Consider the following 27771-nt stretch of genomic DNA (forward strand, 5'->3'; position numbering starts at 1 on the left):
TCTAATAGAAGAGAAGACTAAAAATCTTTCTCCCCATGCATATACGCAAGGAAAACTAAAATCATGACTAGAGTTAAGTTTCTTTGTCGTTGTTGCTGCTGCTTTCTTCTGAATCACCATATCCTTCTTCGTTCACTGGAGGAATCGCCCACTCGGGGGTCATGAGATGGACATATTCTATAGTATCCCTGTATAGACTTTCAACCTGTGAAGCAGTTTTTCCGCCACCAATTTCCCTAGCAATCTTCTCCCAATGGTTCGGTTCGCAACGATTAACTAAAAGAATAGCATTGATGCGAAAGAAGCTCTCTAATGCTTCCTGTTCCTCGGGTGTCTTTTCACTGTAATCATGTAATTTATCACTCAAAATAGATTTCCATGATCTTGGTGGGTTATTATCTGCCATTTTTGATCAAGAGATACTTGTGAAACTACTAATACAAGCAAGAACACTCAAAACTGGCTAAAAGTGGTAGAGAGTGAACATGGTTACGAGTCTACTTATATAGAGCAGAAGGAAGAATGAGAGACGCAAAGAGTTGGCAGTCATAGAAGAAGTAGAGTGTGTGTATTGTGAGGAGAAACAGTTTTAATATTCTGCAGTACCAATCGGTGTAAGAGAGTGTTAAAAACATGTTTGTACACAAAAGTGCATATTCTACTGATATGCCCAGGCCACACTAAGCGCATTGTGGCTGAGCTTCTCGTACAAGCATTTTTCACTACGGCTTTCACTTGTATGTTAACAGTAAAGTTTCACGGTAAAGGTTCACCTGAAAATGTGGTTACTCGTATAAAAGTTTAAATTTAATATCGTTGTTTGTATTGGCTGTGTAAATCTCTTTAAAAAAACATTTAAATAAGATAAAAATTGTAAAATTTAATTGATAAATGATTTTTTTAGTGTTTTTTTGACAATTATACCCCGTGTGAATCCGGGAGTTTTTATTTGAATTTGATTATTTTTATATTTAAAATAAAGGTCAAAGTAGGGAAAAAATGAGATATATACGAGTTATTATGTAAAGCAAATCAATATCTAGAAAATATTTAGTAGCATTAAAAACTTCGAGCACACGGAAAATAAAATTTAACAAGTAAAAAAGTGAAAAACTCGTTAAACATCTGTTTATGATGTATCCAAATTTTTTTGCAGTCCGTCCGATCTAAATAACCAGATATCAGATAGCAACAAATCAAATTATCCGGTTATATGAATGATTCCGATATATGCTTATATCATTTGGGGAAAATAATGGCATTTAAATTCAATTAAAACACTAATTAGAACTCTAAATACGATCAGATACATCAATAATTCTGTTTAGTATCTAGAGGATTCTCGGGGGTAATTACGTAATAAGAAGTGAGAGAAACGAACGCTAACCCGCCGTTCCATCTGACACTCCAGTTTTTTTGGTAAAAAAATTCGCTACCCATTTAAATTCTTCATTCTTCTTTTATTTTTATAATTTCAATTTCAAGAAGCTGAAGAAAAGATTTCAGAGCATTCTCTCCTTTGTAGTTCAATAATTTTCTACCAAAACTTCAGTAAGTTTCTCAGTTCTGGTTCTTGAGAAAAAAAATGGAGTCTTGATTTTGATTCTTCTTCTTCCCCTTTTTGATTAGGGTTGGAATTCTGTTCAACTTCTTTTATATACCTTTTCTTGAAGTTTTTTTACTCGTTCTTGTTTTTAATCAAGTACTATTTTGATCAGCATTCATTCAAGTGATTTTTTCATTAGTTCTTTTAATCTTAATTTGTTCAGGTTTTCTTGATATGGATGTACTCATTATTATACCCAGTTCTAAGTAATTGTAATTCCTATGATGAACTAGGTAATTGTAATTCCTATGATGAACTAGGTAATTTTTGAAGATGCAGATGAATACTCAGTACATGTCATCATCAAGCTTTGGTATGTGGCAAATTGCTCGTCAAGAGATGTAAGTAATTTTCGAGTATTTCTTTATTAGTAGATCATCAACACCATTCTATGCTTCTTTTTTTCATGTCATCATTCATTAGGATTATTATTAAATTTCCTTTTCAGGAAAGAATACTTGAATCAGCAGCTCCTCCGTGGATACCCCGAATCTGCAATCGATGATTTCAATGATAAACTAATGTCGAATGCTGGATCAATAGTAAACTAATAACCCCTTTTGTTTCTTTCAGTAAGTTAAAGTTCTTGTAAACAAAGTTTTATTGAAATATCATTGATTTGTGATGAATTAGGCAGAGTACATGGATCAAGATACATTGTCAAGACGCGTAATGTGTATCAATGCTGTTAATTCTCTACCGCCACCAACACATGTAATGCGTGCTGACAATTATGATTATGATTCTGGTAATAATGGCTTCAGGGGTAAGTTTCCTCTTCAATGATGCGAGTTTTTTTTGTTGCTATCTATATTTGCCCTAGTGGTGTTTTGAATCTTTCGTTCGTTCTTTCTTTCCAGAACCTATGGCTAATTGGCCATCACACTCTAATTACTATGGTCAAAATAGCACGAGTCTATTGCAGAATGATGGCATGGTTCCTCTTCCTCCTAATTTTGGAAACACATCAGCATTGCAACAACAGCAACCAAACTATCTATTCGGCTCCACGGAGAGATCTTATTATGATTCTCAGATGCTTCTTGATAGTAGTACTCATGGGAGGAGTAGTTTTGGAGCTACACAAATTGGAAATTCTGTAGGTTCTATTGGAAGGTCATTGCGGGATCTCGATCAGACATATGCACACCTAGGTAACTTTTTCTTACCCAACTCGGAGGTCTATATTTCTCTGTAGTCTGTGTATAGAGAGACATATGCTTCCTTAATTTCTTTTCTAATGATACTTTGATTTGATAATTCTGGTTGGCAGGTGGAATGAACCACTTCCCAATGGGGACTTCTCGGGAAAACCTCCAAGGTATGCTTCAAAATACTGCTGCTCCATATCCCACTGTTCCAACTCCGTATCCGTCGTATACGCCAACTGAACAACCATCTATGGTTCAACGATCATATAAGACTGGTAAGACCAGAAGGCATCAACAGCCCTTGCAACAAACCCAGAGGACTACTAAGTCAGCAAAACGTGGCGTTACCCCTCGTTCAAATGAAGTTTTTGGGTCTTCCCAGGACACAGGGTGCGAGTCCAAATGTGAATATTGTGGTAAAAATCCAACTCTAGTTGATTATTTCATGAAGAGGACTGTGAAATCATTCAGAGACCAACATCCCAAATTATGTAAGAAGCTGGACAAATTGAATGAGCATTTGAGGAAGTGCAATAAGCAGAAATGTGGTTGCTCAAAGTTTCGCCCATACTACCAGCATGCTGTTGACCGTTTACGTGATGGTTTCGAGGAACTTCAGATTTCTCAAAAGATAGCCCCTCATTCACTGAAAAGTACCCGGGAGATTGGTGATGTAGGAGATGGTGGCGAGGTCTCACGTAAAACTATGAAGGTCGATGGTGAATTTGGTCCAGCACGTGCTTCAGTCGACCAGATTACTTCCCAAGTAGAGCAGTGATGGATTCTACATGGGATTGGTCTGCAAATTCCATTGATAACTTTTGTGCCTTACCAATGTCACTTGATGACCATGCTCAAGGAGTAAAGACCGTGAAGCTTAAGACAGATGGTGCATCTCAGAGTGAATCATTCTCTCCAGTGCAGACGCCTCACTCGAGTATCACGCAGGAAGTTAACCAGGTTCGTTCCTTGAAGTTTCATTATAATGCATACCATCCACAGTATCTTATTCCTTTTCACAGCATTTATCTACCTCTTTACTTTTAATGCATCTTACTTCATATCATGAATGAGCTGGAAATGGTTTTATTTTACATGACTCCGCAGGAACCACTACAAGCAGACTCCTCCATAGGCGATTAAACTCAGCTGGAGAAGCAAAAACCGAAGACCTATGGTGCTGAAGAGAATTTGGTGTGAGGATGACAGTAGTAGAGTAGCGATGTCGATGATGCTAGTTTTGTGATTATGGTTGTCAAATATGGCTGACATATACCAGGCTTGGGAACTGACTTTTTACTTCTTACACAACAAACCTTTTGTTAATAGTAGTTGTGCTTTCTTTCTGTGCAGTTTAGATTGACATTTGGAAATACTGGATTTATGAAATGCTAAGTCTGTTAATATGGAAATTCTGGATTTGTGAAATGCTAGGTGTGTTCATTTCTTGCTCATAACACATTTATACTTATAATCTGAAAAGTAGTTGCCAAATACAAGCCAAAACATGAAAAGCTGAATGAAAACTATGGTGTTAGTAATATGGCATGGAAAATTGTTCTAAGATTTGACCAATTGAAATCTTTAATCTTTTCAAGAATGTATGTAGTGCAAGGTACTTAATCCATTAAGCCACAATTTGTGACAGTAACTTTCGAGTAAGGACTGTTGAATCCTCTTTCTGCAACAACAGCTCGCTTATCACCAATCAGCTTCGCCACCCTGAATTCACCAAGAACACAAATTAAAATTTTTATTACCATGTAGTTGGAGTATATTGAATTTAATTCCCCTACCTCTAAATCAATAAGCAGATATGGCAGTGTATAAATGGATTCAGTGAAGTTATCCATGCAATTCAATTTAGTATAAAAGCTCACCTGAAATAAGGGGAACTTGTGTTCTCCTGCACAGTCTTCACCTTTGTGATCCTCTCCACCACATTCATACCATCCAAGACCTTTCCAACCACAAGTGATGACGAATCCAGCTCTGGAGAATCTTTACTGCTGATCACAAACTCAGTTCCATTAGGATCTGTTCCAACTTCCTCTTCGTCAATCTCGAACTTCCCTTTCCGTGCCACCAATTTCATCTTGGGAGGTGGTTTTAATGGATTTCTTACTACAATGCTCACTGAACCGGCAACATTTTTGATCCCTGGATTTTTTTCGTTTAGTCTCTCCCATTCAGTTACCAGCTTATCTACAGCTAAACTACTTCCTGTTTTCTTTGCAAGATCAGCATCAACACCAAATGATCTCACACCTCCATGTTGTACGTAATTCGGCAGTATTTTCACAAAATCCTTTCTTCTGTAACTGGTACCTGCAGTGCCACTAACAAGGCTCGAAAACCTGGCAAAACCTTCTGGAGCTTCGGATCTGTAGAGCCCGATGATGATTCGACCTACTGGTTCTCTATCAATGGAGATATCAAGGTAAGCCCTCTTCGTTATACTGTTATCAGTGCCGCCTTTGGCCTCTGAAGTTTCCTCCTGTGCTTCCGTTGTATCTTTTAGCAGAGATTCGTCTTCGGCTGTACTGTTATCTGTGCTGCCTTTTGCCCCTGAAGTTTCCTCCTGTGCTTCAGTATCATCTTTTAGCAGAGATACATCTTCTGCTATACTGCTATCTGTGCTGCCTTTTACCCCTGAAGTTTCCTCCTGTGCTTCAATTGTATCTGTTAGCAGAGATTCGTCTTCTGCTCGTGCTTCAGGGAGATGAAATGGGTTTCCTAAGTAAAGCAGTGATGGACCAATGCAGATTGAGAGCTCCCGGCGAGAAATCTTATAATTGGTTTTGAAAGTGGCAGAGGTTTGATTGGCGCCAGGTTGTGTAATAGGCAAATGAGATGAATGGCAAAATAGTTTATGGATTTGATGAGATAGCTGCAAACTGTTCTGACTCATTTTCAGTGAGTTCATTAAGCTCTTTATATCAAATTTACTTCTTTCATCAGACAGTACTTCTACCAAATTCTCAGCTGCAGTTTATCAGTCTGTTTTGTCTTTTTGTTTCCATGAGATTGTGGATAAGAAACATGAAAGAGTAATCCATTCATTTTAAAGGCCCCTATCTTCAACAAGATATCAAATTTCTCACTCTTACAAGGTCTATAGCCCTTATTTTGATGCCAAGAAGAAACCCCAAAGTTTATTAGAATGAGTGGCTATCCATCTAGTTTGACTTGGGGACGTGTAGGAAAGTATCAGTGCTAATAGTTTGCAAATAGCTGTATATTCAGCAGGAAAAGAACCATTACTAATATGCCCATGATATTGCATGCATAATCAAATTTCAGGGGATATTATGCTGGGAAAGAATAAGTTGAAATACTGGAAGTTAAATCTAAGAAATTGCTTATCAGTAAGAAAAATGCACAAGGGTAAACTTCTTCCAGTTTTACATATAACAACGCAGAGATGATACAGTAAGTAGAATTTGGTACTTTAGCTTCTTCTTGGCGGGAATTAACAACTTCAGTGATGCCCTCCGGAATCCTTTTTCTACATCAAGTGCCTCGTGATGAAGATTGAGTAACTCAAGGTGTGCATTAGTAATAGCCAACACCTTTCAAATCCGTTCTTTCTGGTTTATCAGCATCATCATCATTGCAGAGAAACACGAGACGACCTGCATAGATAGATTCAAATAAAATGAGATCAAAAAATCAGTTACTGTTCAAATCAAAAGTATAGCGTGAGAGCTGTACAAACCATCTCGACGTATTGCAATCTCTCTTATACGCCTAACTAGGCCGGTTACTGGATCACTAAAGACTTTGGTCTCCAGATTACCCTCCACGTATAAAGTAGCCCTGTAACCAATAAGAAAACATACATAATTGTTGGAAGGGATGACATTTAAGTCATGAATTGTTAAGATAATGCGGACTATCTTGAGGATCCAATGAAGCTTGCCAGCTAAATGAAGCGTGATGAAAGAAAAAAGAGAAGGTAGGTTCAGATGTATCCTATCGTTCATAAGCAAGTTTTATCTGCATCATGACAGACAAACTCTTGGTACTTATTGCATCAGAGATTAATAACCTCTATCGAGCTTCCTCCTTTGATTAAAGCAATTGCAATAACAGAACAGAATATCAGAACTTTGTGTAAGCCAGATTAAATTCAAAGCCTGAACTAAACATGAAAGTAGAGGTCCAAAGGTAACTAAAGCAAAAAATATGTACAACAATAAACATGAACCATAACTAAAAGCGAGACGGTTTTTCAAACAGCTAAATTGCTAAGCGTGAGTTGATTCAGTAAACAACCTCTTCCTCATCACTGCTTAAGATATAAGAACAAACCTATGATCAAATTGTCCCTCACACTGAATGTCACAATGGTACTATATGAATCACCTCCCGAAAATGCACTAAACCACCAATCATATTTTACCAAGTGAATCCCCAAATCTATGAAATGCAACATATTCACACTATCAAAAACTGTTTAAAACTACTATTACATCTTTACCCAACAAACAAGATCAACCATCACTCATTTCTCTGAAAAAATTATAATACTAATCCATCAATCTGTATGAGTCACAACCGCAACATATGTATTCAAATCAAAGAGCACAAAAGTATAATCAAATTTGTGAATGCACTAACAAAACCCATATACAACATACAATGATCGTAGAGATAGGAGAGTAACGAACCTGGGTTTAACGTGATTAAGTGCAAGTCCACCCAATCTCTCAGGATAAACAGCAACTCTATGCCATTGAACAGAACATCTATCAGCATATTCTCTTGGTTCTTCATTATCCAATGGTCTACGATTATTCCTAATTCCACCAGTTCCCAATGAAAACAAGGTCACAGGTCTACCACTTTTCAATCTTTTCTGTATTGGGTTTTGTCCAACCTTACCAACCAATATAGCCTACACAACAAACAAAAATCACTTCAACTCAATAAACAAAACCCCTAAATTAAAAGACTGAAATTAAAGCTCTTACCTTAAAAACTCCCATATCCAATCCATTTTCTAGTGGTCTCTGATAAATGGGTTGCTGGTACTGATTTCCCGAAGAAGAAGAAGAAGATGAGTGTCTGTCTGATCCAAACGAATCGGATGAAGATGAGTGTCTGTCTGATCCAAATGACTCGGTGTTTAAGTCGAAATCGTCGTTTAGGTTATGATTTGTACAGAAACTCTTGGAGAAATAAGAGGGTTTTGTGGTGTTGAGAAATGAACAAGAGATTCTTCTTGATAGAATAGCCATAGGTTGAATGAAGAAGGGTTTGCTTAAACCCTGTTTTGTGATTTCAGAACCTTTGTTTCATCTACAGAGTACAGACTACAAAATGAAAAACGATGGGTTGAAACTTGAAATCAGAATAATAGGGAGACAATGGTGAATGTTCACCCACTTTTATGTGAGTGAACTAAACAACTCAATTGTACACTGATTTTACCCAATGGTACGTCGACTTTATACCAAATGTCATTTCTCTCCTCTTTCTTTTTTTTGTCCGGGGCCGCGGCCAAATGAGAGCCTCTCGGCAATCTTTTTGCTTCCAAATTACCAGCAAAATATGATTTATTGGTGTAGTCAGGGCAATTCTAGCAGGGAGTAAATGAGCTGATTTACTCGTGCCCATTCCATGGTAGAATAGGTAGTGTTTGAGTTAATCGGCCCTATTTGGGACGAGCGAATCAAACAGAGCCGTTCGGCCTAAAGAATGACGAGGCTCGACTCTGGTTGAGATTGACCATCGTCTCAAGTTGAGCCGATCGGCCTTGTTTAAGATGATAGCGACTATTTATATTCAACGACTCTAATCCTATCTTATTCAACTATTTTCATTTCCAAATCACACCTTCTCCATCTTTTACACTTATGTATTACGATGAATGGCTTAACCGCATATTAATCTTGCGGAGTTGATCGTAGATGAAGGTTTATCTCTATGTAAAAACTTTGTAGTATGTTATCCGGTTAGGGGTGCAAAACAACAGCAAAATGGTTTAGTGAGTGTGAGTTATTGCATCAGAATTTATGGAAACTTCTACACCGACACCAGTAATATTAATAATCATAGTCCAACTAGGTTATTTTTCTGATATCAAACTATAAGAAAACAAGTAAAATAAATTATAACTTTAGTTCGGATTGTCGATCGAAATCGACTTACGGGTGAAACCAATACCGAAGTTGCATTACGAGCTCGAGAGGAATGGCGAAGACTGAAAAGAACAAATTTTGCTTACGAATCTCATAATGCAATCCTTAGGAAGTTTTCGGTAGATGTTAAAAAGTACACAAACTACTCGAGTAAGACGTTGATGGGGTTGTTACTCGCATCATCCTCCCAAACCCTTCATATGATCCCGCAGATTGAGATCCTGCACCTTGAGATACTTCACTTTGATTTTCAAACTATGATTGATTTAATCCTTCTGGTGGAGTGTCTTATAAGTTTAATGATCTGTATAGCCTTGATAACCCTGAGGATTTATTGAGGGGCTTGACGATATGGATATTGTTGCACTATACGACAACTTTTTCTTAGCATAATGTTGACTTGTGAGTCTGTCACTCTATCATGGGATGTTGGAATTTCAGTATTTATTAAAAAATTAGGACTGAAGCTCATGCTCTCTCTCATTCTGTGTAACTCTTGTACATACATACGCCTAGTTTTCATATTTCTTAACTCCATTTGATTCAATCTTTTTACTAATTATTAACGACCGCCCAATATTCATGTATACGAATTAGGACAGTCGGGACCTTATGATACAATTGGAAGTATCCCTTTTCCAGTTAAAACAAGAAAGTCTAGCTCCCATATCAATTTTGGCAAATCAAACTCAACCGATAAAGATTATGCTCTTGAAGATGTCGATGAAGTGAAGCTCATGTTGAAGGATAAGTGGTGAAAGATGGAATCACCAGCGGTGTATGTGTTGGACACATTATTTTTAGTAATGCTTTACCCACTCCATCCAATAGATGTGTAAATTATCTTGACTGTCGCTTTCACAACCGATTCAAACCTACTGTCATATTGGTCTTCGCCACAAGAGGTGGATAATGTCCCGTACCTTTTCCAACCTCTTCCCTTCAATATTGTATATTCCGTTCCAAAGATGGTGGTCACATATCGAGGCTTGTATGGCCATCCAACTGTACCAACTAACTGTATAATACATCTTTCTTTATAATAACAAATACCAAGATTTTAGACAGGACTATTGAACACAATGCATTGGAATGAAAAATATTTGATCCTTTGGGAAACATGATAACTTATCTCCTCAAAATCCTCGTAAGACATCCAATTAATAATATGCTTGTTCCCAAACATGTGTCCACACATACATATTATTTACCTTTTCTTTATTTTGTTTTTTAAGCGAGTTGTCGGCTTCATATATTACTACAATTGAGAAATATTTTTTGGTGTACTCTAAAAGTTTTAGTATATCGACATCAAAATTTGTATATCACCAAAGTTGAAAGTAAACATCTGCTAAATTTATTTTTAATTAATATAAATCCAAAGCATATGAATTGTCATATTTACCTCAAGAAGGCCCCATAGACACTCGATGCTTGACGAACCCAAGCATGCGATATCGAGACAAATGCAGAACTCGGCTAAGATAGCAGACCCCCAATCACAGCTGACACTAACCTCTATATCTCGCAACACCTCTAGCCATCCTACTTGAGTACTAGCGTTTGAGTTAGGGAAAAAACATGAACCAAGTAACCATAAAATAAAAACCATCGCAATTTCTTTATCCACTTCAGGGTCATCTCTATTCTAATCAGAAATGCATTTCCCATGTAAATTTGGATTAATTAAAAATGTCTTTAAACTGAAATTAGGAATTCCACCACTTCTTACTTTCATGTGCTTAGACACGGTCTTGTACCAACCAACTTTCTTAGTCAAATGGAATGTTATCTTCCACACCGTATGGTATCCCAAGTAGGAAATATAAATCTAACGGTTTTATTCTTGTAAAATCATTAAAATTGTTAATTTCATTTACATCTTTGTATTGATGATTGCATTAAAACTATAAACCAAAATATTTGGCATACGCATTTCGTATAATGAAAAAAGAAACTATACCACCAATGCTCTACCAATATAACCATCAATTTGGGATGATGCTTCTTCGCATCAATGGGGTTAGCACCAGGAGGTAGCTCTGCATAAACTTTGCTAGTTTCGTACCAACCACCTCTTGGTTTTTAGGCAGTGATATCTAGTTCAACTTTTGTAGACATGTGACCTTGAGCCTTGGCTAATTCTGGACTGGAAAGTAGATTGAGATTATTTCTCTTCATCAGAGTTTGATTATGTTACCGGTATAGGTTGACAAGGTTTATTCGGAGGTGGTTTTTTATTTCTTAGTCACCTAATATCTTGAGATTGAGACATTTCTATTGAGAAATTTAGAGAAATCGAATAAAAATAATAAGAGATTTTAATAGAAAAAAAAAATTCAAGAAAAGAGAACTTTGGTGTTAAATGAATGTGGTGTTTATAAGTGTTGAAAATATAACCATTTTTTGGCAGTTAGGATATATCCGTTGTCGTTGTAAAAAATTCTTAGTTTGCAATGGTCGACTCAACAACCTACGATGAAATTTATACCAACTTCCCAAAAATGGGTTTTCCCGTCCAACTGGCATATCAAATTAGATCATTTGGAAACTCCTATTGGGACTTGCTCTTAACCGGTGACGTTGTGTATTTGTATGCAAAATATGTCCACTTTCCGGACGGATATTTCGAGCCAATTTTCTTGGCATTCGCAAACCATAAGCATAAGCCAACTTGTTTTTTTTATTGCATTCTTATATGCCTTTTCATTCTTCATTCGCTCTTTATAGTACACCATGCCCCATTGCAAGTCATATTAAATCTCATAAGCCTAACTAACCTCGATACCGATAACTAATCTCGGAAACCGAATTGCAAGGTTAGGATTGCCCACGGCTTATAAACCACAAGATCACAAATAATCCATGTAATGTGGGGCTAATCTCAATACGTTTCCTCACATGTAGCCTCGTTGGGTCTAACGCGTGGACATGTAATTGTGTCACACCAAGTAGATATACGCTCTTAGAGCATCCACAGTCATGGAGTCGACCAAATGCCAAATAGCAGACCAAAAGCTAAAAAAAATTGGCATTTTACACTGAGCAACCACAGTCGTGGAAGACTATTTTTAGTCAGGCGGAAGTATAACAAACGCCCCAGTTCAGGCGCACTTTTAATGACCGTCCCAGTTCAGGCGCGCTTTTAATGACCGTCTCATTCAGGCGCATTTTTAATGTCCGCCTCATTCAGGCGCACTTTTAATGACCGTCTGATATCAGGCGCATTTTTAATGTGCGCCTGATTCAGGCGCACTTTTAATGTCCGTCTAATTCAGGCGCACTTTTAATGATCGCCTGATTTCAGGCGCACTTTCAATGACCGCCTGATTCAGGCGCACTTTTAATGACCGCCTGATTAGTGAATTTACATAAATATTAGCCACTAATCTTCTTCTAATAACGTATTAGCCCACTAATCTTCTTCTAATAACGTATTAGCCCACTAATCTTCTTCTAATAACGTATTAGCCCACTAAACGAGTGAATATACCAACGTCCCATTGGGGCGTACATTAAAGCAACGTCCCATTGGGACGTAAAATATACCAACGTCCCATTGGGGCGTACAATATAACTACGTCTGTGTTGGGGCGTATGTATTACATGCGTTTGGTTAGGCGGAGTTTATAGATGCGCCTGATTCATACGTTAATTATACTTCCGTCTGATTTCATACGGTCACTAAAATCTCGTCTGCTTTCATACGCTATTAATACTTCCGTCCCACTATATTTCGTTTAGTCTGGGTTAACGACCACATTTGGTCTCAAACCCTAATTTTGGCGATCAAATTTGGGTTTGGTCCCTTCCGTTGCGGCATATTTTGAGACCAAATTTGAGTTTAGTCCCCAAATTTGGCCGTGACTGTGGTTGCTCTTAGGACTCGAGTTGAGACTAATCTCAACTCCCCCTCTCACGTATAGCAGCCTCGTTGGGTCCAACACATGGACATTTAATTAGGTGACGCGAAATGATATGCGATCTCACAACTCGACTCGTCACAGATCGGATGCTCTGATACTATATTAAAGCCCATGAACCTAACCTCAAAAACCGGCTTGTAAGGTTAGAGGTGCCCAAGACTTACAACCGCATGATCATAGATAACCCACACAATATGTGACTAATGTCACCAAGTCATTGTATAGCATATGAAGATTAGTTATGGGAGAAACATATTTTAGATGATGGTCTAACCAAATGCTCTTATATCGTGGTTACGGAAAAATCATGCACAATTAATTAATAAACAAGTGATTCTAACATCATCAAAGGCCATTTGGTCAAGCGGTATGAGTCTCGATTTTGGGTGTGAGAGGTCCTGCTAGTCCTCGAGCAAACTACCTAAAGTACAACAACTCCATGTCGTCGAGGATACGGTTACACTTAGCGTGTATAACAAGCCTTTAAACCCCTAGGTGTCCCTAGTGGACGAGTTATAGTCTCGTGAGGGCTTACGAGAGATATACCCACAAAACCTGCTCCAACTTCAAAGCGTTCCAGCGTCCCAAGCATCGAAAGAGCTATGAGGACATAGAGTTTCTGCATGCTAGTAATAAGAAGTTGGAAATAACAAAGAACATATTCTCATTCTTAAATGTTGAGTGAGAAATAACCGCACTATAATGAGAGAATGCGTGTTTGAGAGCGATCAATAAGCATTTCGCCTCGACTTCTTCCTCACTTAAAAAGGATTTTAAGACAATTTCACTCAATAAGACGACTTTTTTATGGGTCTCACATGTGTGTAGGTAGGAATGAAGAGAGAATCCTACACATGTTGAATGGTGGGAAGGAAACCTTCCGAATAATTTCTGGAGACTCCACAAGATCGTGGGAAATAAATATATTTTTATGATGATCTCTAAGAAAGGAAATCAACCATTATTATTAAAAATAGAGGATGAGAGTACTTACCACCTTCACATCTGATTGCAATGATGAAAGCACTACTCTCACAGCATCCAATAGAAACGTAGTCTTCAGCTCGTCTTCCTGGTCTTCGGTCTTCAACTGTTGATGATAAACTCTTGAACTTCTTAAAACTCTGACAATTTGTAACTCATTTCTCTTCAATTCCCTTGTTGCTTGAAACTTCTTTATAGATTTTTCTTCCCCATGGCCTTATTGAACAAATGACAACCTAAATGCAAATCTCTTTGTATTTTTTTTTTGTATGTTTTTTTTTTCTTTTGTCTTTTTATTTTTATTTTTATTTCTACTTTTTTTGTTCTTTGATAAAAAGATTCCAACTACAAAAATAATAATGAAATTAAAATTAACATGACCGTAAAAGAAGTACTTTACCACTTTCATCTTCACAACTTGTATTGTCTTCGTATCATAAACTTCAATAACTCTCATCTTTTGATTTTCTTCGCTCTTGTAAATAAGTCTTCAACTTGGATATAGAACTCCGCTCCTTATGTGTAAGTCTCCAACATGTATATAAAAATATGCTCATTGTATGTTGCTTTACTTGGATATGAAATTTGCTCTTCCTTGTATTGTTGCTTGTAAACCTCAAACGTCTTCATCTTTCCTTGTAGATTTTGATGTCGCTCCGCTTGTTGATGATGATGGTGTTTCTATGGACCTGTTGTTGGCGAGAGAGAGAATGGTGCTAACTACAAATCAAACTACAAGAAGGTGGTTTTCATCTATAGACGTCACCCTCATGATTGACAAAATTAACACTCAAGAGATAAAAGAGTAGTACTTATATTGGTGGGAGGTTGGGTAGCTCACCATTCTACCCGGAATTAACGTACGGTGACACACACTCAAAAGAAAGCTCTTTAGTCAGCTACAAAGAAATTTGGTTTGGTGCCTCGATTGATATGAAAATAGGCAGTCTCCACTAATGATTGATCATCAACTCTAATAATGCATTTCTCCCTGCTCCTAATTTGCATCACCGGCATGATTAAATCCATTATTTAACACTCTAACAAGCAAGAAATCCAACGTAGTTCCCTAGCACTTCCAAGTTTAGTTATGTCGGCCAGAATTCTCTATGTAAACATACCTAGAAGTATGCTAGTGACTCTAAAATCTCTACAAGTTGGAGGTTTTTTATGCAAAATTTTTGAAAAACTCTATATGCAAAATATCCAAACACTCCCCCACACTTAAACTCTACATTGTCCTCAATGTAATTGACTCGTTCTAAGTAAAATCAAGGTGGGAAATTCTAATATGATATGCAAAAGAAGAAAACTAAAAACAAAAAGGATAGAAAATACAAAACCTATGGGTTGCCTCCCATTCAGCGCTTAGTTTAACGTCCTCAGCCTGACCTTCTTGTTATCGTCCGTCCACCAATAATCTGAAAATCTGGCAGTCCACCCAGAAAACAATCTGCAACTCTAGTAACAACTTCACAAAAATATTAGCACAAGATATAAATATTGAAGTTATCACTTTATTGAAGTATCTCCCGCACTTAGTCCTTTCTACACTCGAAAGTGGATAGAGAACATAAAATAAGGGAACTTCTATAGGTTCGTCTCGGTGAACCTTCACAATGCTAGAATCAAACACATCAAGTGGTAGATAATTAGAAGTAAAATAATCCTTAATAATTTTAGAAGCACACAACTCAAATCCTAAGTGATGTGAATTAAAAGATTTTGAAATATGCAAAGGATTAGACAAACCTTCCACAATCTCTTGTATTACAGGATCCTCATCATTCTTAAAGAATTGCAGTGAATTATTTACCTCATTTGTATTGTGGTCCTCTATCAAACTATTTATCCATTCTTCGTCTGCTTCAACCGTAATATCAGCATCATTATAATCCTTGGAAAGATCAATTGGGTCTTCCACGACTTTAATCAATTTGGTTTCATTCCCAATCTCTATATTTTCAACAACCTAGTCATCAGAATTGGAATCCTCCCCCAAGAAGTCTAGTTCATTGGTGCAAATATTAAAATCATTGTTTGAGTACGTTACACCATTTATAACAACGGTTATGTCACATCCATTCTCCTCCTTTTGAATAGGCGAGTGATCGTTATAATGATCCAGAGTTGGAATAACTTCACCATCATTGCAAGTATTTTCCAAAGGTTGCTCATCTTCATCAGAGTTTTCGTCAACCTCATAATTTTCAATATCCCAACGACGTTGAAGTTCCGTTTGTATTACTTTGTTGATTTCTTCGAGGGTCTTTTCTAATGCTTCATCTTCTTCTAAATAATCATATTGCTTAGAAAGTTTTCTGATATTAATACGTTTTCCGCCATTATTCACGATGAAAATTTCAGACTGTATCTCTTCTTTTGACAAAACTGAAGAAAGAACGTGATAAAGAGGAGTAGGTCTTTCCAAACTCTCTGTCATCTGCACATTACTAGAAAACAACTGATCAGAAGTATAACTATTCTCCCATCCCTGTGATTGCTCACTTACATACCCGTCATAAGGTTGTTGATATGTATGAGAGTATCCATAAGGCTCCGTAGGGTATGCTTGGTAGTTGTTATATGAATGAGATTGAAATCCAAATTTATTACCACTATAATATGATGATTGGTCTTGTTCTCCGTACATGCTATGTCCATAAGGAAACATGACGACTCACAAGAACAAAAGAATAAATCTAAAAACAAAAAAAAGCTAAACAAATAACAAATCAATTAACAACCGCTCCCCGGCAGCGGCCCCAAAATTTGATGTGTGTCGTAACCACAAAAAATTAATCAAGATATTTTCCACTAATTAAATAAATAATATAGCGATAGTAAGGATCTTTCCCACAGAGAGTTGTGTAATTGATATGTTATTTGATTCAGAAAAATAATAAAAGACAAAGGGGGATTGTTTAAAAATGAAATAAAAAGAAACAAATAATAAAAATATGATCAAGGAATCCTTCGCCGTCACCAAGCGATAACTGGATTAGTATACTTATCTATCTTCGTTAGAACCATTCATCACCAACCGTTGGAAAGCAACTGGCGCAGTGCTATCCCCAAAGTCACTTATGTAACTTGATACCGAAGCGCTCGCATATCAAATTCTATCCAACTGAACCACCAAGTAGTAGCGCACTCAAGGTGTAACCCAACCGAAAGCTTTAGGTTATGTGAACTTAGGTTGGTCCTAGCAGTTATACTCTTAGCGCAAGGTCCACACTACGGGAAAAATCATCATTGACGACACAAGATAAGAGTTGCAGTACCCCTACAACAACTCCATTTCATGCATTGTGGAACGGGGGTATTGTAGAAAGTCCAAGTTTTTCTACAATGGTTGACAAGTGTTGTAAAGGGTGATGTGATTCATGGTTCGACAATAGTTTGTCAATGTTGTGATTCTCTTTCGATTTTTTTTGATAACCTAACACAACTTTTGCTTGTATTGTAGAACAATCGTGGACAACATAAGTAGCATATCGTAGAAACATATGCAACAACAATTACCAGTATTATGAATAATATTTGCACAACACTTGTATGAATTGTCGAACTATCTTGGACAACACAAACTTATGTTGTAAAGTAACTGTTTCGTAGTCGAAAACTGGAAGACAACATCGATTAGTATTGTGAATACTACTATCATTACACTTCCTAGAGTTGTACAACTATACTGAACAACTCCTATTTATGTTGCAAGATTTGTTTTTACAATACCCTTAACTGTTGTAATATTTGAAGTAACAATTCTGTTGTCTGTAAATGAATGTGTAACTACAACTTTTATTAGAAGTTGTGTGCATAAAACTATTTTGAAAAAAAAAATTATAGCTGAAACTGGATTGCCGAAAGTATTTCACATTCACATTAACCTGCCAGTGCAATACACTTACATTCATTCAAGTTAACCTACTAGTGTTAACCACATACATTCAAAAAAATGGCAGTGATACAAAAGTTAAGTTTTCTAAACACACTCCAAAAAGATTATGAAGATGTCTATGGGAACACTAATCGATCCTTGGGCCATGTAATAAAACTTCCGACAGCATTACTAACATACTTGAACTCTGAAGTTGGCATGTAGACTTAAGCATCATCCACATGAGCAGTAATCACACACTGTATGCCAGATCATAATGAATCTGGAAACCGCATCCCATTCAAGTTACTATCATTTGTGGGGGAACTGCCATTTCTATTTCGGTAGGAGCCATCATTGAAGGACTGATGAAGTCTTCTTCAACCTTAGGTTGGTGGATGGTAACATCAGGCAATGGAGTCATTGGACCATTCTTTCCTTTAGGATCCTAATCCAACATGTTCTTGACCTTGATGCCAATAACACCTTGCTCAACAAAACAAACAACAATGAACTTTAAGTTAGAAGATGAACGGAATTTCCAGAAATAAAGAAAATATAACTCGGCACACAACAAAAGAAGTAAAACAGAAAAAAATGCGCTCTTTAGTAGGACTGGAGAGAATGATCAGATAGACGGAATACATTTATGTCACCGTTTTGACAATCAAACCAATAGGGAAATTATCTAATCATCACCTCATACTCTCCACTGTCTCACTCTAAACAAAAATGAAACAAACAAAAGTAAACCAAACAACAATTAATATACTAATGAAAGATACAGTTTAAGTTAGTAACAATAAATGGTGTAGAAACTGACCAGTCTAAGAAGGACGTGTCTAACGGCTGAATCAATGTACTCGTAAATTAGCTGACCAGAAGAAATCATGTATCCATCCTTGAACTTCATTGACTTTGCACGAGCTTCCCTAAGCTTTTCACTCACAATAACCTGTAACAATTACAAACTTGAAATTTATATCATATCAAGCAGAACAAAGGGTTAAGACTGGAATATACGAAAGAATAGTAGCAGATTGTACCTCGCAACCTTAGGCACCACTTTCCATAATAAATCTCAAAACACCATAGCAAGCCCTGAGCACAAAAATTGCATTAGTGATATATAATGAGATTTGATGATTCATAAATCAAAAGTCAGGACCCTTCAATAGATTTAAAAAATACAAGAATATAATCAAAAAGGAAAAAGCCAGGCTCTGCCAACAAGAAACTGACATTACTGCACAAATGGGGTATCAGTGTATGCTTCTCAGTACCACCATTTCAGCATATAACCAGTACCACTGCCATCAACATTACATTCTTTCATGTCTTCTTGTTCATATCCTGCTGCTATATAAACACTACATTACATCATCTTTCACAGCTTTAACCTTAATATCAACCTCTCTAGAGATTCTTGAACATAACCAAGCCCCTACTTCCTATTTCATATCCATCTCATTCTCTGCATCAAGTTAATATCCTGTAACAGCAACATTCCATTCCTGCACATATTTGACCATGGCTATCACTCAGCTCAAGTCCAGCACCAGACTCAGCTAACTCCATTATTTGTTTCAAACAACAACAACATGCCCTCAACATGCTCAAGTCGAACACCAGACTCAGCTAACTCCATTCACTTCTTCATTTCTTCATCACCAGTTCTGTCATTTACATCCTGAATCTCCAAAACTTGTTGTTTTTGTTCTCAACTGATGGCAACAGTTAACACCACCAGTTACATTCATCTATAGCAGCAGCAGTCTTCAAAACTTCAATATCAAACCGAAACCATGAACCAGTTTCTAGTGTAGAAGCTAAGATTTTGTTCCTGCCACATATGATGATAATCTGTCCAATTGGTTTACCAAGTTCTGCATTGGATAGTGCTTCACCGAGAGCTCTTGCAGGTTTCTTTACAGGCCGATAAAACGAGGTCCTAACTGGAAAACCAATGCCCTCTTGGCAACCTTGTCCGAAGGGCAGTAGCATCGGTTGACACCAGTGTTGAACCTGAAACAAAAAAGAATGATTGTATAAGCTCACAGATCATCCTCAAGCAAACTATGGGCCGTTCATATTATGAATAAACTGATCCCATTTTTGTACATCAAAGGCATGGTCTAAAATATTCTTCTGATAAAATGATTCACTCATTTGAAAGGCAAGTTTGAACAATTTATTTGATAATGTGAAAAAGCAACATATGCACTAATTGACACTAATAAGAATAAGGAGATCACCATGTGCAATGGCAGGTGTTGAGATCTGTAATAACAGTAACAAAGAACTAAGAGAAAGACAACATTCTTCTGAAGGCCCTGCCATTTAAGCTTCATGTAAGCTGCAGTATCTATCATCCTTTCCTCATCTCCACCAGTCTTCCTACAACAAAACAGTAAAGGTCAAACATAGATTCTTCACCCATACTGAAATAAGCACAACATCATTGCACAAAGCAATACTAGCTCCCTTAGCAGTATCATTGTCCTAGAAGTGGTTATGTAACTAAGTTGCATTGTTGCCGTAACTCTTGAGCATGTAAGATTGGCAGGAAGAATCAACTATAAGTTGAAATTAGTAATCTAAAGAACTAAGAGAAAGAGAGAGACAGAGTGAGTTACCTAAATTCCTTTTTCTTAACTGTCGTTGCCTCGCAATCATGTTTTCATGCGCCACAGCCTGAGAATTGGGAACTATATGTAGCCATGCAAAATCCTCTTATCTTCTCCTAAATTCTCAGATTACACATGATCAGTAACTCTAATTCCGAAACTTTGTACCTACAAACATTTTCCAACATATATGGTAAGTACTACGAAAGAGTAACACAAAAATATCAGAACATAGCATATTTAATTCCGCTGTCTCACTATACTGAGTTGTATGCTTCTATACTAGATGAAGGAGACAACTTACATGGTCTACCAAGTTGGGAACTGCATCAGTTGGCTCCGAATAAAGCTCCTAAATCAAAGACCATTGGTTGCAGTGAGTAGAGAATACGATTCTCTTTAGCAGACCCAAACCTGTACATTATAATCTAAATTTTCTTGTTCTGCTGTATTTATCTCAATTGTTGATCTACAAAAGAAATATCCATAAAACCATTAAAACACAACTATATGGTTCAGTGAAGGCCCAAATTTTTCTACATAACCCCCAATTTCACAACAACAAAGAAAAAATCCCATTGCCTGTTAATAACCAAAGAAAATAATAAATTCTAGCAGTTACATTGAGATACGTGTGCAGGGAATTGAGTTTGCTTGACCACCTTCACTCCATCCATATGGGTTGATATTTATTTCCCCATTGCTTGCAGCTTCATATATTCCATGGATTTTTCGATCAGAGTAATTGAACAAGAATATTGGCAAGCCAGTCTTGACGTAAAAGCATCAATGACACTGGTTTTGTCTTCTCTTGCTTATCTCGCAGCTGTAAAAGCATCCATTAATCCCGCGAAAAACTCTTCTAACTCTCGGTCAATATCCACCACTACTGCATCACGCCAATAATCACAGCAACATCCTCATTTTCAGCTGCACATTATCCAACTTCCATTCTCAGTACCACCATTTCAGTAGAACCCTAGTTCTTCATAAATCCTCCAACACAATAGAACCCTAGTTTCAGCTCAACATTGAGATTTGGGATGTTTTTATTTTTGTTTTGAAATCTAGGGTTCGGTTATGGGAATTGGGATGAGGTTCTAGATTGAGAAGAAGATTTTGATGAATCGAGAACTTCTAGAGATGGAAGAATTGAGTTATGTGATGAAGATTTGAAGGAAACTTGAGTTAGGGCCGCCGTTGATTGTTACCGAGAAGAAATTTGGTTTTGTGTAACTTGAATCAGTGATGAGGTTGATTAGAATTTGGTTCAGATCTGGATTTGATGATCTGCTACTATTGACTGTTGCGGATGAGAGAAAGGGGGAGTTAAAGAGAGATATTGAGAGAAGATGATGAAGAAGAGGGGTCGAGAAAAGAGCAGCGGTGGTGATGGAGCGCCGCCGTCATCTGTGGAGTAGAGGTGTTCTTCATCGGTGGTGATTGAGAGAAAAACAGATAGGAATTGGGTTCGAGTGGTTGAAGGAGGGTTATGCTTCGGAAAAAAAAAAAAAAAAAAGTGAATCAGAATGAAAATGATGGACGGTTAAGATTGTATTTGAGATGCTCATACGGATTAATAAAAGATCTTGACGGTTGAGATTGTATTTAGGATGTTCATGCGGATTGAGAAGTATGTGTTTCATTTTGTGCTAATACGAGCTCATGTATTAGGATTGATTATCAACCTTCGACACGAAAAAAATCCAAAAAAAAATATGAATAAATGTAGCACATTCTTATCGACATTTTGATATAAAAAAATCCAAAAAATGTATAAGAATAAAGTTGAAAAATAAGAAATCAATCCGATAATTGGTGTGTTTCTTTGTGCTTTTGTGCTTTCTCTTTGTGCTTCCGGTTTGAATTTCGAACAGTTACATAGGTCATGAAGTAATTTTGACTAGTCATACATGTCATGAAGTAGCTTTAGTTCACATTAATAGCATGATATATCATCGAAATCGATAAATATGAAGCTCAATGTCGATTCAAACTTCAAATGTGGTATAACGACATACAAACTATAAACCAAGAAGCTCTGAGACGGTTCTGACTTCAAACTTAGCATGATACATCATCAAAATAGATAAATATGAAGCTCAATGTCGATTCGAACTTCAAACTTGGTATAATGGCCTATAATCTATGAACCACGAAGCTCTGAGAAGGTTCTGACTTCAAAATTAGCATGATACATCACCGAAATTGATGAATATGAAGCTCAATGTCGATCCAAACTTCAAGTTCGGTATAACGACTTACAAACTATGAACAAGAAGTCTGAAAGTCCACAAAAACGATGAATCCAACCATTTACTGGTAAGATTCCATGGAAACATTCTACGAAACCTTAAACACACACAAAACTTGGTAAGAACGATGAATCCATCCATTTACAGGTAAGATTCCTTCGGAATATTCTACGAAACCTTAAACAAACCCTATTTCTGCATATTGTATGCAAACCAGGCTCCGAGATCGAAACCTGGCTGGGAGTGGACTACTCTAAGTCAGAAACTTGGTAAGAACGACGAATCCATCCATTTACAGGTAAGATTCCTTCGGAATATTCTACGAAACCTTATACAAACCCTATTTCTGCATATTAGATGCAAACCAGGCTCCCAGATCGAAACCTGGCCGCGAGTGGGCTACTCTAAGTCAGAAACTTGGTAAGAACGACGAATCCATCCATTTACAGGTAAGATTCCTTGGGAGTATTCTACGAAACCTTAAACAAACCCTATTTCTCCATATTGTATGCAAACCAGGATCCAAGATCGAAATCTGGCCGGGAGTGGACTACTATAAGTCAGAAACTTGGTAAGAACGACGAATCCATCCATTTACAGGTAAGATTCCTTCGGAATATTCTACGAAAACTTAAACAAACCCTATTTATGCATATTGGATGCAAACCAGGCTCCAAGATCGAAACCTGGCCGCGAGTGGACTACTAAGTCAGAAACTTGGTAAGAACGACGAATCCATCGATTTACAGGTAAGATTCCTTCGGAATATTTTACGAAACCTTAAACAAACCCTATTTCTCTATATTGTATGCAAACCAGGCTCCGAGATCGAAATCTGGCAGGTAGTGGACTACTATAAGTCAGAAACTTGGTAAGAACGACGAATCCATCCATTTACAGGTAAGATTCCTTCAGAATATTCTACGAAAACTTAAACAAACCCTATTTATGCATATTGGATGCAAACCAGGCTCCAAGATCGAAACCTGGCTGCGAGTGGACTACTAAGTCAGAAACTTGGTAAGAACGACGAATCCATCGATTTACAGGTAAGATTCCATCGGAATATTCTACGAAACCTTAAACAAACCCTATTTCTACATATTGTATGCATACAAGGCTCCGAGATCGAAACCTGGCCGTGAGTTGACTACTCTAAGTCAGAAACTTGGTAAGAACGACGAATCCATCCATTTACAGGTAAGATTCCTTCGGAATATTCTAAGAAACCTTAAACAAACCATATTTCTGCATATTGTATGCAAACCAGGCTCCGAGATCGAAACCTGGCTGGGAGTGGACTACTCCAAGTCAGAAACTTGGTAAGAACGACGAATCCATCCATTTACAGGTAAGATTCCTTCGGAATATTCTACGAAACCTTATACAAACCCTATTTCTGCATATTAGATGCAAACTAGGCTCCGAGATCGAAACCTGGCCGCGAGTGGGCTACTCTAAGTCAGAAACTTGGTAAGAACGACGAATCCATCCATTTACAGGTAAGATTCCTTGGGAGTATTCTACGAAACCTTAAACAAACCATATTTCTCCATATTGTATGCAAACCAGGCTCCGAGATCGAAATCTGGCCGAGAGTGGACTACTATAAGTCAGAAACTTGGTAAGAACGACGAATCCATCCATTTACAGGTAAGATTCCTTCGGAATATTCTACGAAACCTTAAACAAACCCTATTTATGCATATTGGATGCAAACCAGGCTCCAAGACCGAAACCTGGCCGCGAGTGGACTACTAAGTCAGAAACTTGGTAAGAACGACGAATCCATCGATCTACAGGTAAGATTCCATCGGAATATTCTACGAAACCTTAAACAAACCATATTTTTGCATATTGTATGCATACCAGGCTCCGAGATCGAAACCTGTCCAGGAGTGGACTACTCTAAGTCAGAAACTTGTTACTAACGACCAATTCATTTACAGGTAATATTCTTTCGGAATATTCTACGAAACCTTAAAAAAAACCCTATTTATGAATATTGCATGCAAACCAGGCTCGGAGATCGAAACCTGGCTGCGAGTGGACTACTCTAAGTCAGAAACTTGGTAAGAACGACGAATCCATCAATTTACAGGTAAGATTCCTTCGGAATATTCTACGAAACCTTAAACAAACCACATTTCTCCATATTGTATGCAAACCAGGCTCCGAGATCGAAACCTGGCCGTGAGTGGACTACTCTAAGTCGGAAACTTGGAAAGAACGACGAATCCATCTATTTATAAGTAAGATTCCTTCAGAATATTTTGCGGCTTAGTCACCTGAGCATTTTTTTTGGACATTATATTTTGTTTCACAACTCTTATAAAGGGTTGTCTTAAAATTAGTATATTAAATAACCACAAACTTGACAGAAATTGTGATAGTGTAGGAATGGTTAGTGGTGTATACTTTCATGCAGGAGGCTGAGGATCAAATCCCCCCATCCTCATTTCTGCCAACGTTCTATATTTTTACTTCAACAACACTTATAAGTGTTGTTATGCATTTTTATTAAGAAAAAAAAACAACCAAAACTTGTGAACGGTAGATTCATGCAGTAGATTCATGTTCGAATCTCCCTTCTAATCTCATTTTTTCCCACATTCTATATTTTAACTTCAACAACACTTATAAGTGTTGTTATACGTTTCTATTAAAAAAAAAAATCTAAACTTGTGAACTGTAAGGATGGTTGATGAGCTAGACATCCATGCATTAGGTTCATGTTCGAATCTTCCTTCTAACGTATTTTTCATTATCATATTTTTGTGTTCTTCAACAACACTTGTGAGAATTGTGATAGGCTAAGTCACTACACTTATGAAACAAAGTTGTTATACCTAAATGTCGTCACAACAGTTTTGCTAAAGGAGTTGTCGTTTGTTTTCTTAGCGCAACCCCTTGTTCCTAAGGGTTGGTAGTGATGATATACGACAACTCTTCCTTTAAAACCAGTTGTAAAACATAGGACTTTCTACGATGTATAGCGAAGTGTTGTAAATCTCCAGTTGTAGATGTATATTTTTCTCGTAGTGCCACTTACTAGTGTTGTTTTCACACACGATTGCTCCACAGAATCCCTCTGCGAGGTCTCACGTTCTCTACTTGTGTAAGGATTATTCAATAATTACACGGATATCCTAACCCAATACTAGCAATAGAACAATTAGTAAATCAATCTAGCGTGCACTCCAAATCAATCTAAGAATTACTCATAAACAATAGATATGGTGGAAACAAACGATTATGATTAAAACTCCGAACAAACTTGTATAATAATAAAGCTTCACACTAGAACATTGAATTCATCCTTAACCAACAAAAGTTTAGCTTCCCATGATTACACAATAACCCGGTTTCCCCCAAAGGGGTAAACCCTAGGTTTTTAATGAAGAACGAAAGTATAATATAAGAAGTGATGTTTTTCTAATTGTTGTGGAAGTCATCTTATATAGTTTTCATGAGATCTAGGTATTAGAATCCATCTAGGACCGTGTTTCCTTGATTTGGAAGTCAAAATACGTCAAAAGGGACCCCATAGGTTTGTCTCAGTCGGCATTGTCGAATACCCCAAAGCAATGCTGATAGACGCATTTATGTGTCTAATTTGCCCTCAATATTTCGTAGTGTTAGTGCTCGTTTTTGTTCTTATTATTGTGTTTTTATGTATTTTTAGGTATTTTTGGAAATAAACATTTTTGGGAAATTCGGCTCGAAAAGTTGCTCGGGGAACCCCCGGAGGACAACTGCTAAAAGGACTCTCAGTTTGGATAAGGGGCACCCAGTTACTAAGGGGCACCTTCTTCACTATTTGCACCCCAGACCACCATCTTCTATTCACACCCCTACTCTGCTAAGGGGCGTCTCTTCTTCACGTACAAACTGTTTTGGCGGGAAAAATGGTGTTTCACCTGCGGAACTTTTGGAGACAATTTTGACGGGATTTATGTTCGATTTCTTCGTGGGTTTGGATTGATATCCACCTGTTTCACCGAAACAGGGTTGGTATATGGGTCAAATACGATAAGGGAGGCAGATTTCTTCATATCTCGGCAAAACAGGGACACAAAATTCTGTTGTGCGTTCCCGTGTTTTGTGAGTAATTCACAGAGGTTGGTGTGTGTCTTTCAAGGAGTTTTACTACAACATAGACTTTGTCTCAGCGTGTTTAGAGGATCCAGGCGCGTGGAACTGATAAGAAAAGGAAGTTTCCTTCGACAAACAGGGCAGTTAGAGCATCAGATATTCTTTCCTTGTATTTGGGGGATATGCTTTGAAGGGGAGAATATTTTGTCGGAGGATTTCAGTCTTTAACAGTGGAGAGAGCATTGAAAATTCATTAGATAGCAGAGAAGACTTTCCGTAACTGGCAGTGAAGAGTAAAGGTGATTGATAGTAGATTATTCTCGAAATTTATTATGAGAAGATACGGAGATTGTCGCAGCCTGTTGAGTATAAAAAGAGTTCTGGAGATCATATGAGGGGGGATGAAGAGTTAGGAGTAGTTTTAGAGCAACAAAAATCGCTGCAGAGCGATTCTACAGTAGCAGCAGAGAAGAGGAAGAAGAGAGTTGCAGACGACACATCAGAAGTGTCGTTCTCAAGAACCCTAAAGCTGAAGAACATAATACTGCAGAGGACAGTCGTAGTCAGTGTCTTATATTCAATCTGTTCTGTAACGGTCCATTAGTCACGCTTATCTTCAGATAGTAACACCTCTTGTAACAGTGTATTCTGTAACGTCCATTAGGTGTTGCAGATTCGTTGTTTTATACCTTTTCTCCTTGTAAACACCTTTTTGAGCAATGAAAAATTCCTTTGAGTGTGTTTTCACCATGCGGAGCTAGACCCCATCACTGGGACAACGGAGGAAGCAACTTTTCATGATTGTGGTAAATGAATTAATTCTTTTATTGACTTTTTGCATAGATTTAATTGTTTTATGATTTCAATTAATTATTTGTTATTTTGTTAGATGACGCATGCTTAATTTTAATTACTTTAGATGCGTCATGCTTTTAACTTACAAATAATATTTTACGAAATCTATTTTTGGCAAAGAACTAGAGTCACAACTTCTTTTGTTTGAGCTATATTGTTTAGAGTTAATGACTAAACCACAATAATATGAAAAGTAGTGAAATCCCGAGTCCCGGTCTCTCTTCATCCTGTGACAAATTTTGT

The 27771-nt window shown here is 37.3% G+C and overlaps 3 protein-coding genes and 1 non-coding gene across 10 annotated transcripts; 1 reads left to right on the forward strand and 3 right to left on the reverse strand.

Annotated features, from left to right (window-relative positions):
* Positions 1-1372: 1372 nt before the first annotated feature.
* On the forward strand, positions 1373-4165 carry LOC113281954. 7 transcript variants are annotated; one of them, XR_003326448.1, is made up of 7 exons: positions 1373-1419; positions 1886-1947; positions 2055-2148; positions 2240-2372; positions 2467-2760; positions 2880-3717; positions 3865-4165. XR_003326448.1 is itself a non-coding variant. In XM_026530870.1 (6 exons), the coding sequence occupies exons 2-6, from the start codon at positions 1880-1882 to the stop codon at positions 3533-3535; spliced, it is 1245 nt and encodes a 414-aa protein (XP_026386655.1). In that variant the 5' UTR covers positions 1489-1551; positions 1840-1879; the 3' UTR covers positions 3536-4165. The 7 variants fall into 7 exon arrangements, 1 of the variants encoding a protein (XP_026386655.1); XR_003326446.1 differs by having other exon boundaries at positions 1387-1419; positions 1867-1947; XR_003326447.1 differs by lacking the exon at positions 1373-1419 and adding an exon at positions 1440-1551.
* An 18-nt stretch (positions 4166-4183) lies between these two features.
* Positions 4184-5789, reverse strand: LOC113281955 (peptidyl-prolyl cis-trans isomerase CYP26-2, chloroplastic-like). Its single transcript, XM_026530871.1, has 2 exons — positions 4638-5789; positions 4184-4479 (listed from the first exon to the last, which is right to left on the reverse strand). The coding sequence occupies exons 1-2, from the start codon at positions 5681-5683 to the stop codon at positions 4377-4379; spliced, it is 1149 nt and encodes a 382-aa protein (XP_026386656.1). The 5' UTR covers positions 5684-5789; the 3' UTR covers positions 4184-4376.
* Positions 5790-6037: 248 nt separating this feature from the next.
* On the reverse strand, positions 6038-8095 carry LOC113281956 (single-stranded DNA-binding protein, mitochondrial-like). Its single transcript, XM_026530872.1, has 4 exons — positions 7734-8095; positions 7431-7657; positions 6476-6576; positions 6038-6392 (listed from the first exon to the last, which is right to left on the reverse strand). Exons 1-4 carry the CDS (start codon positions 7998-8000, stop codon positions 6313-6315), a joined length of 675 nt encoding a protein of 224 aa, XP_026386657.1. The 5' UTR covers positions 8001-8095; the 3' UTR covers positions 6038-6312.
* A 10223-nt stretch (positions 8096-18318) lies between these two features.
* LOC113285015 lies at positions 18319-18402 on the reverse strand. Its single transcript, XR_003328530.1, has one exon. It is a non-coding gene; the product is annotated as a small nucleolar RNA Z102/R77 (small nucleolar RNA).
* Positions 18403-27771: the final 9369 nt, after the last annotated feature.

This window comes from Papaver somniferum, chromosome 5 (genome assembly GCF_003573695.1).
Source record: "Papaver somniferum cultivar HN1 chromosome 5, ASM357369v1, whole genome shotgun sequence".
Lineage (NCBI taxonomy): Eukaryota > Viridiplantae > Streptophyta > Magnoliopsida > Ranunculales > Papaveraceae > Papaver > Papaver somniferum.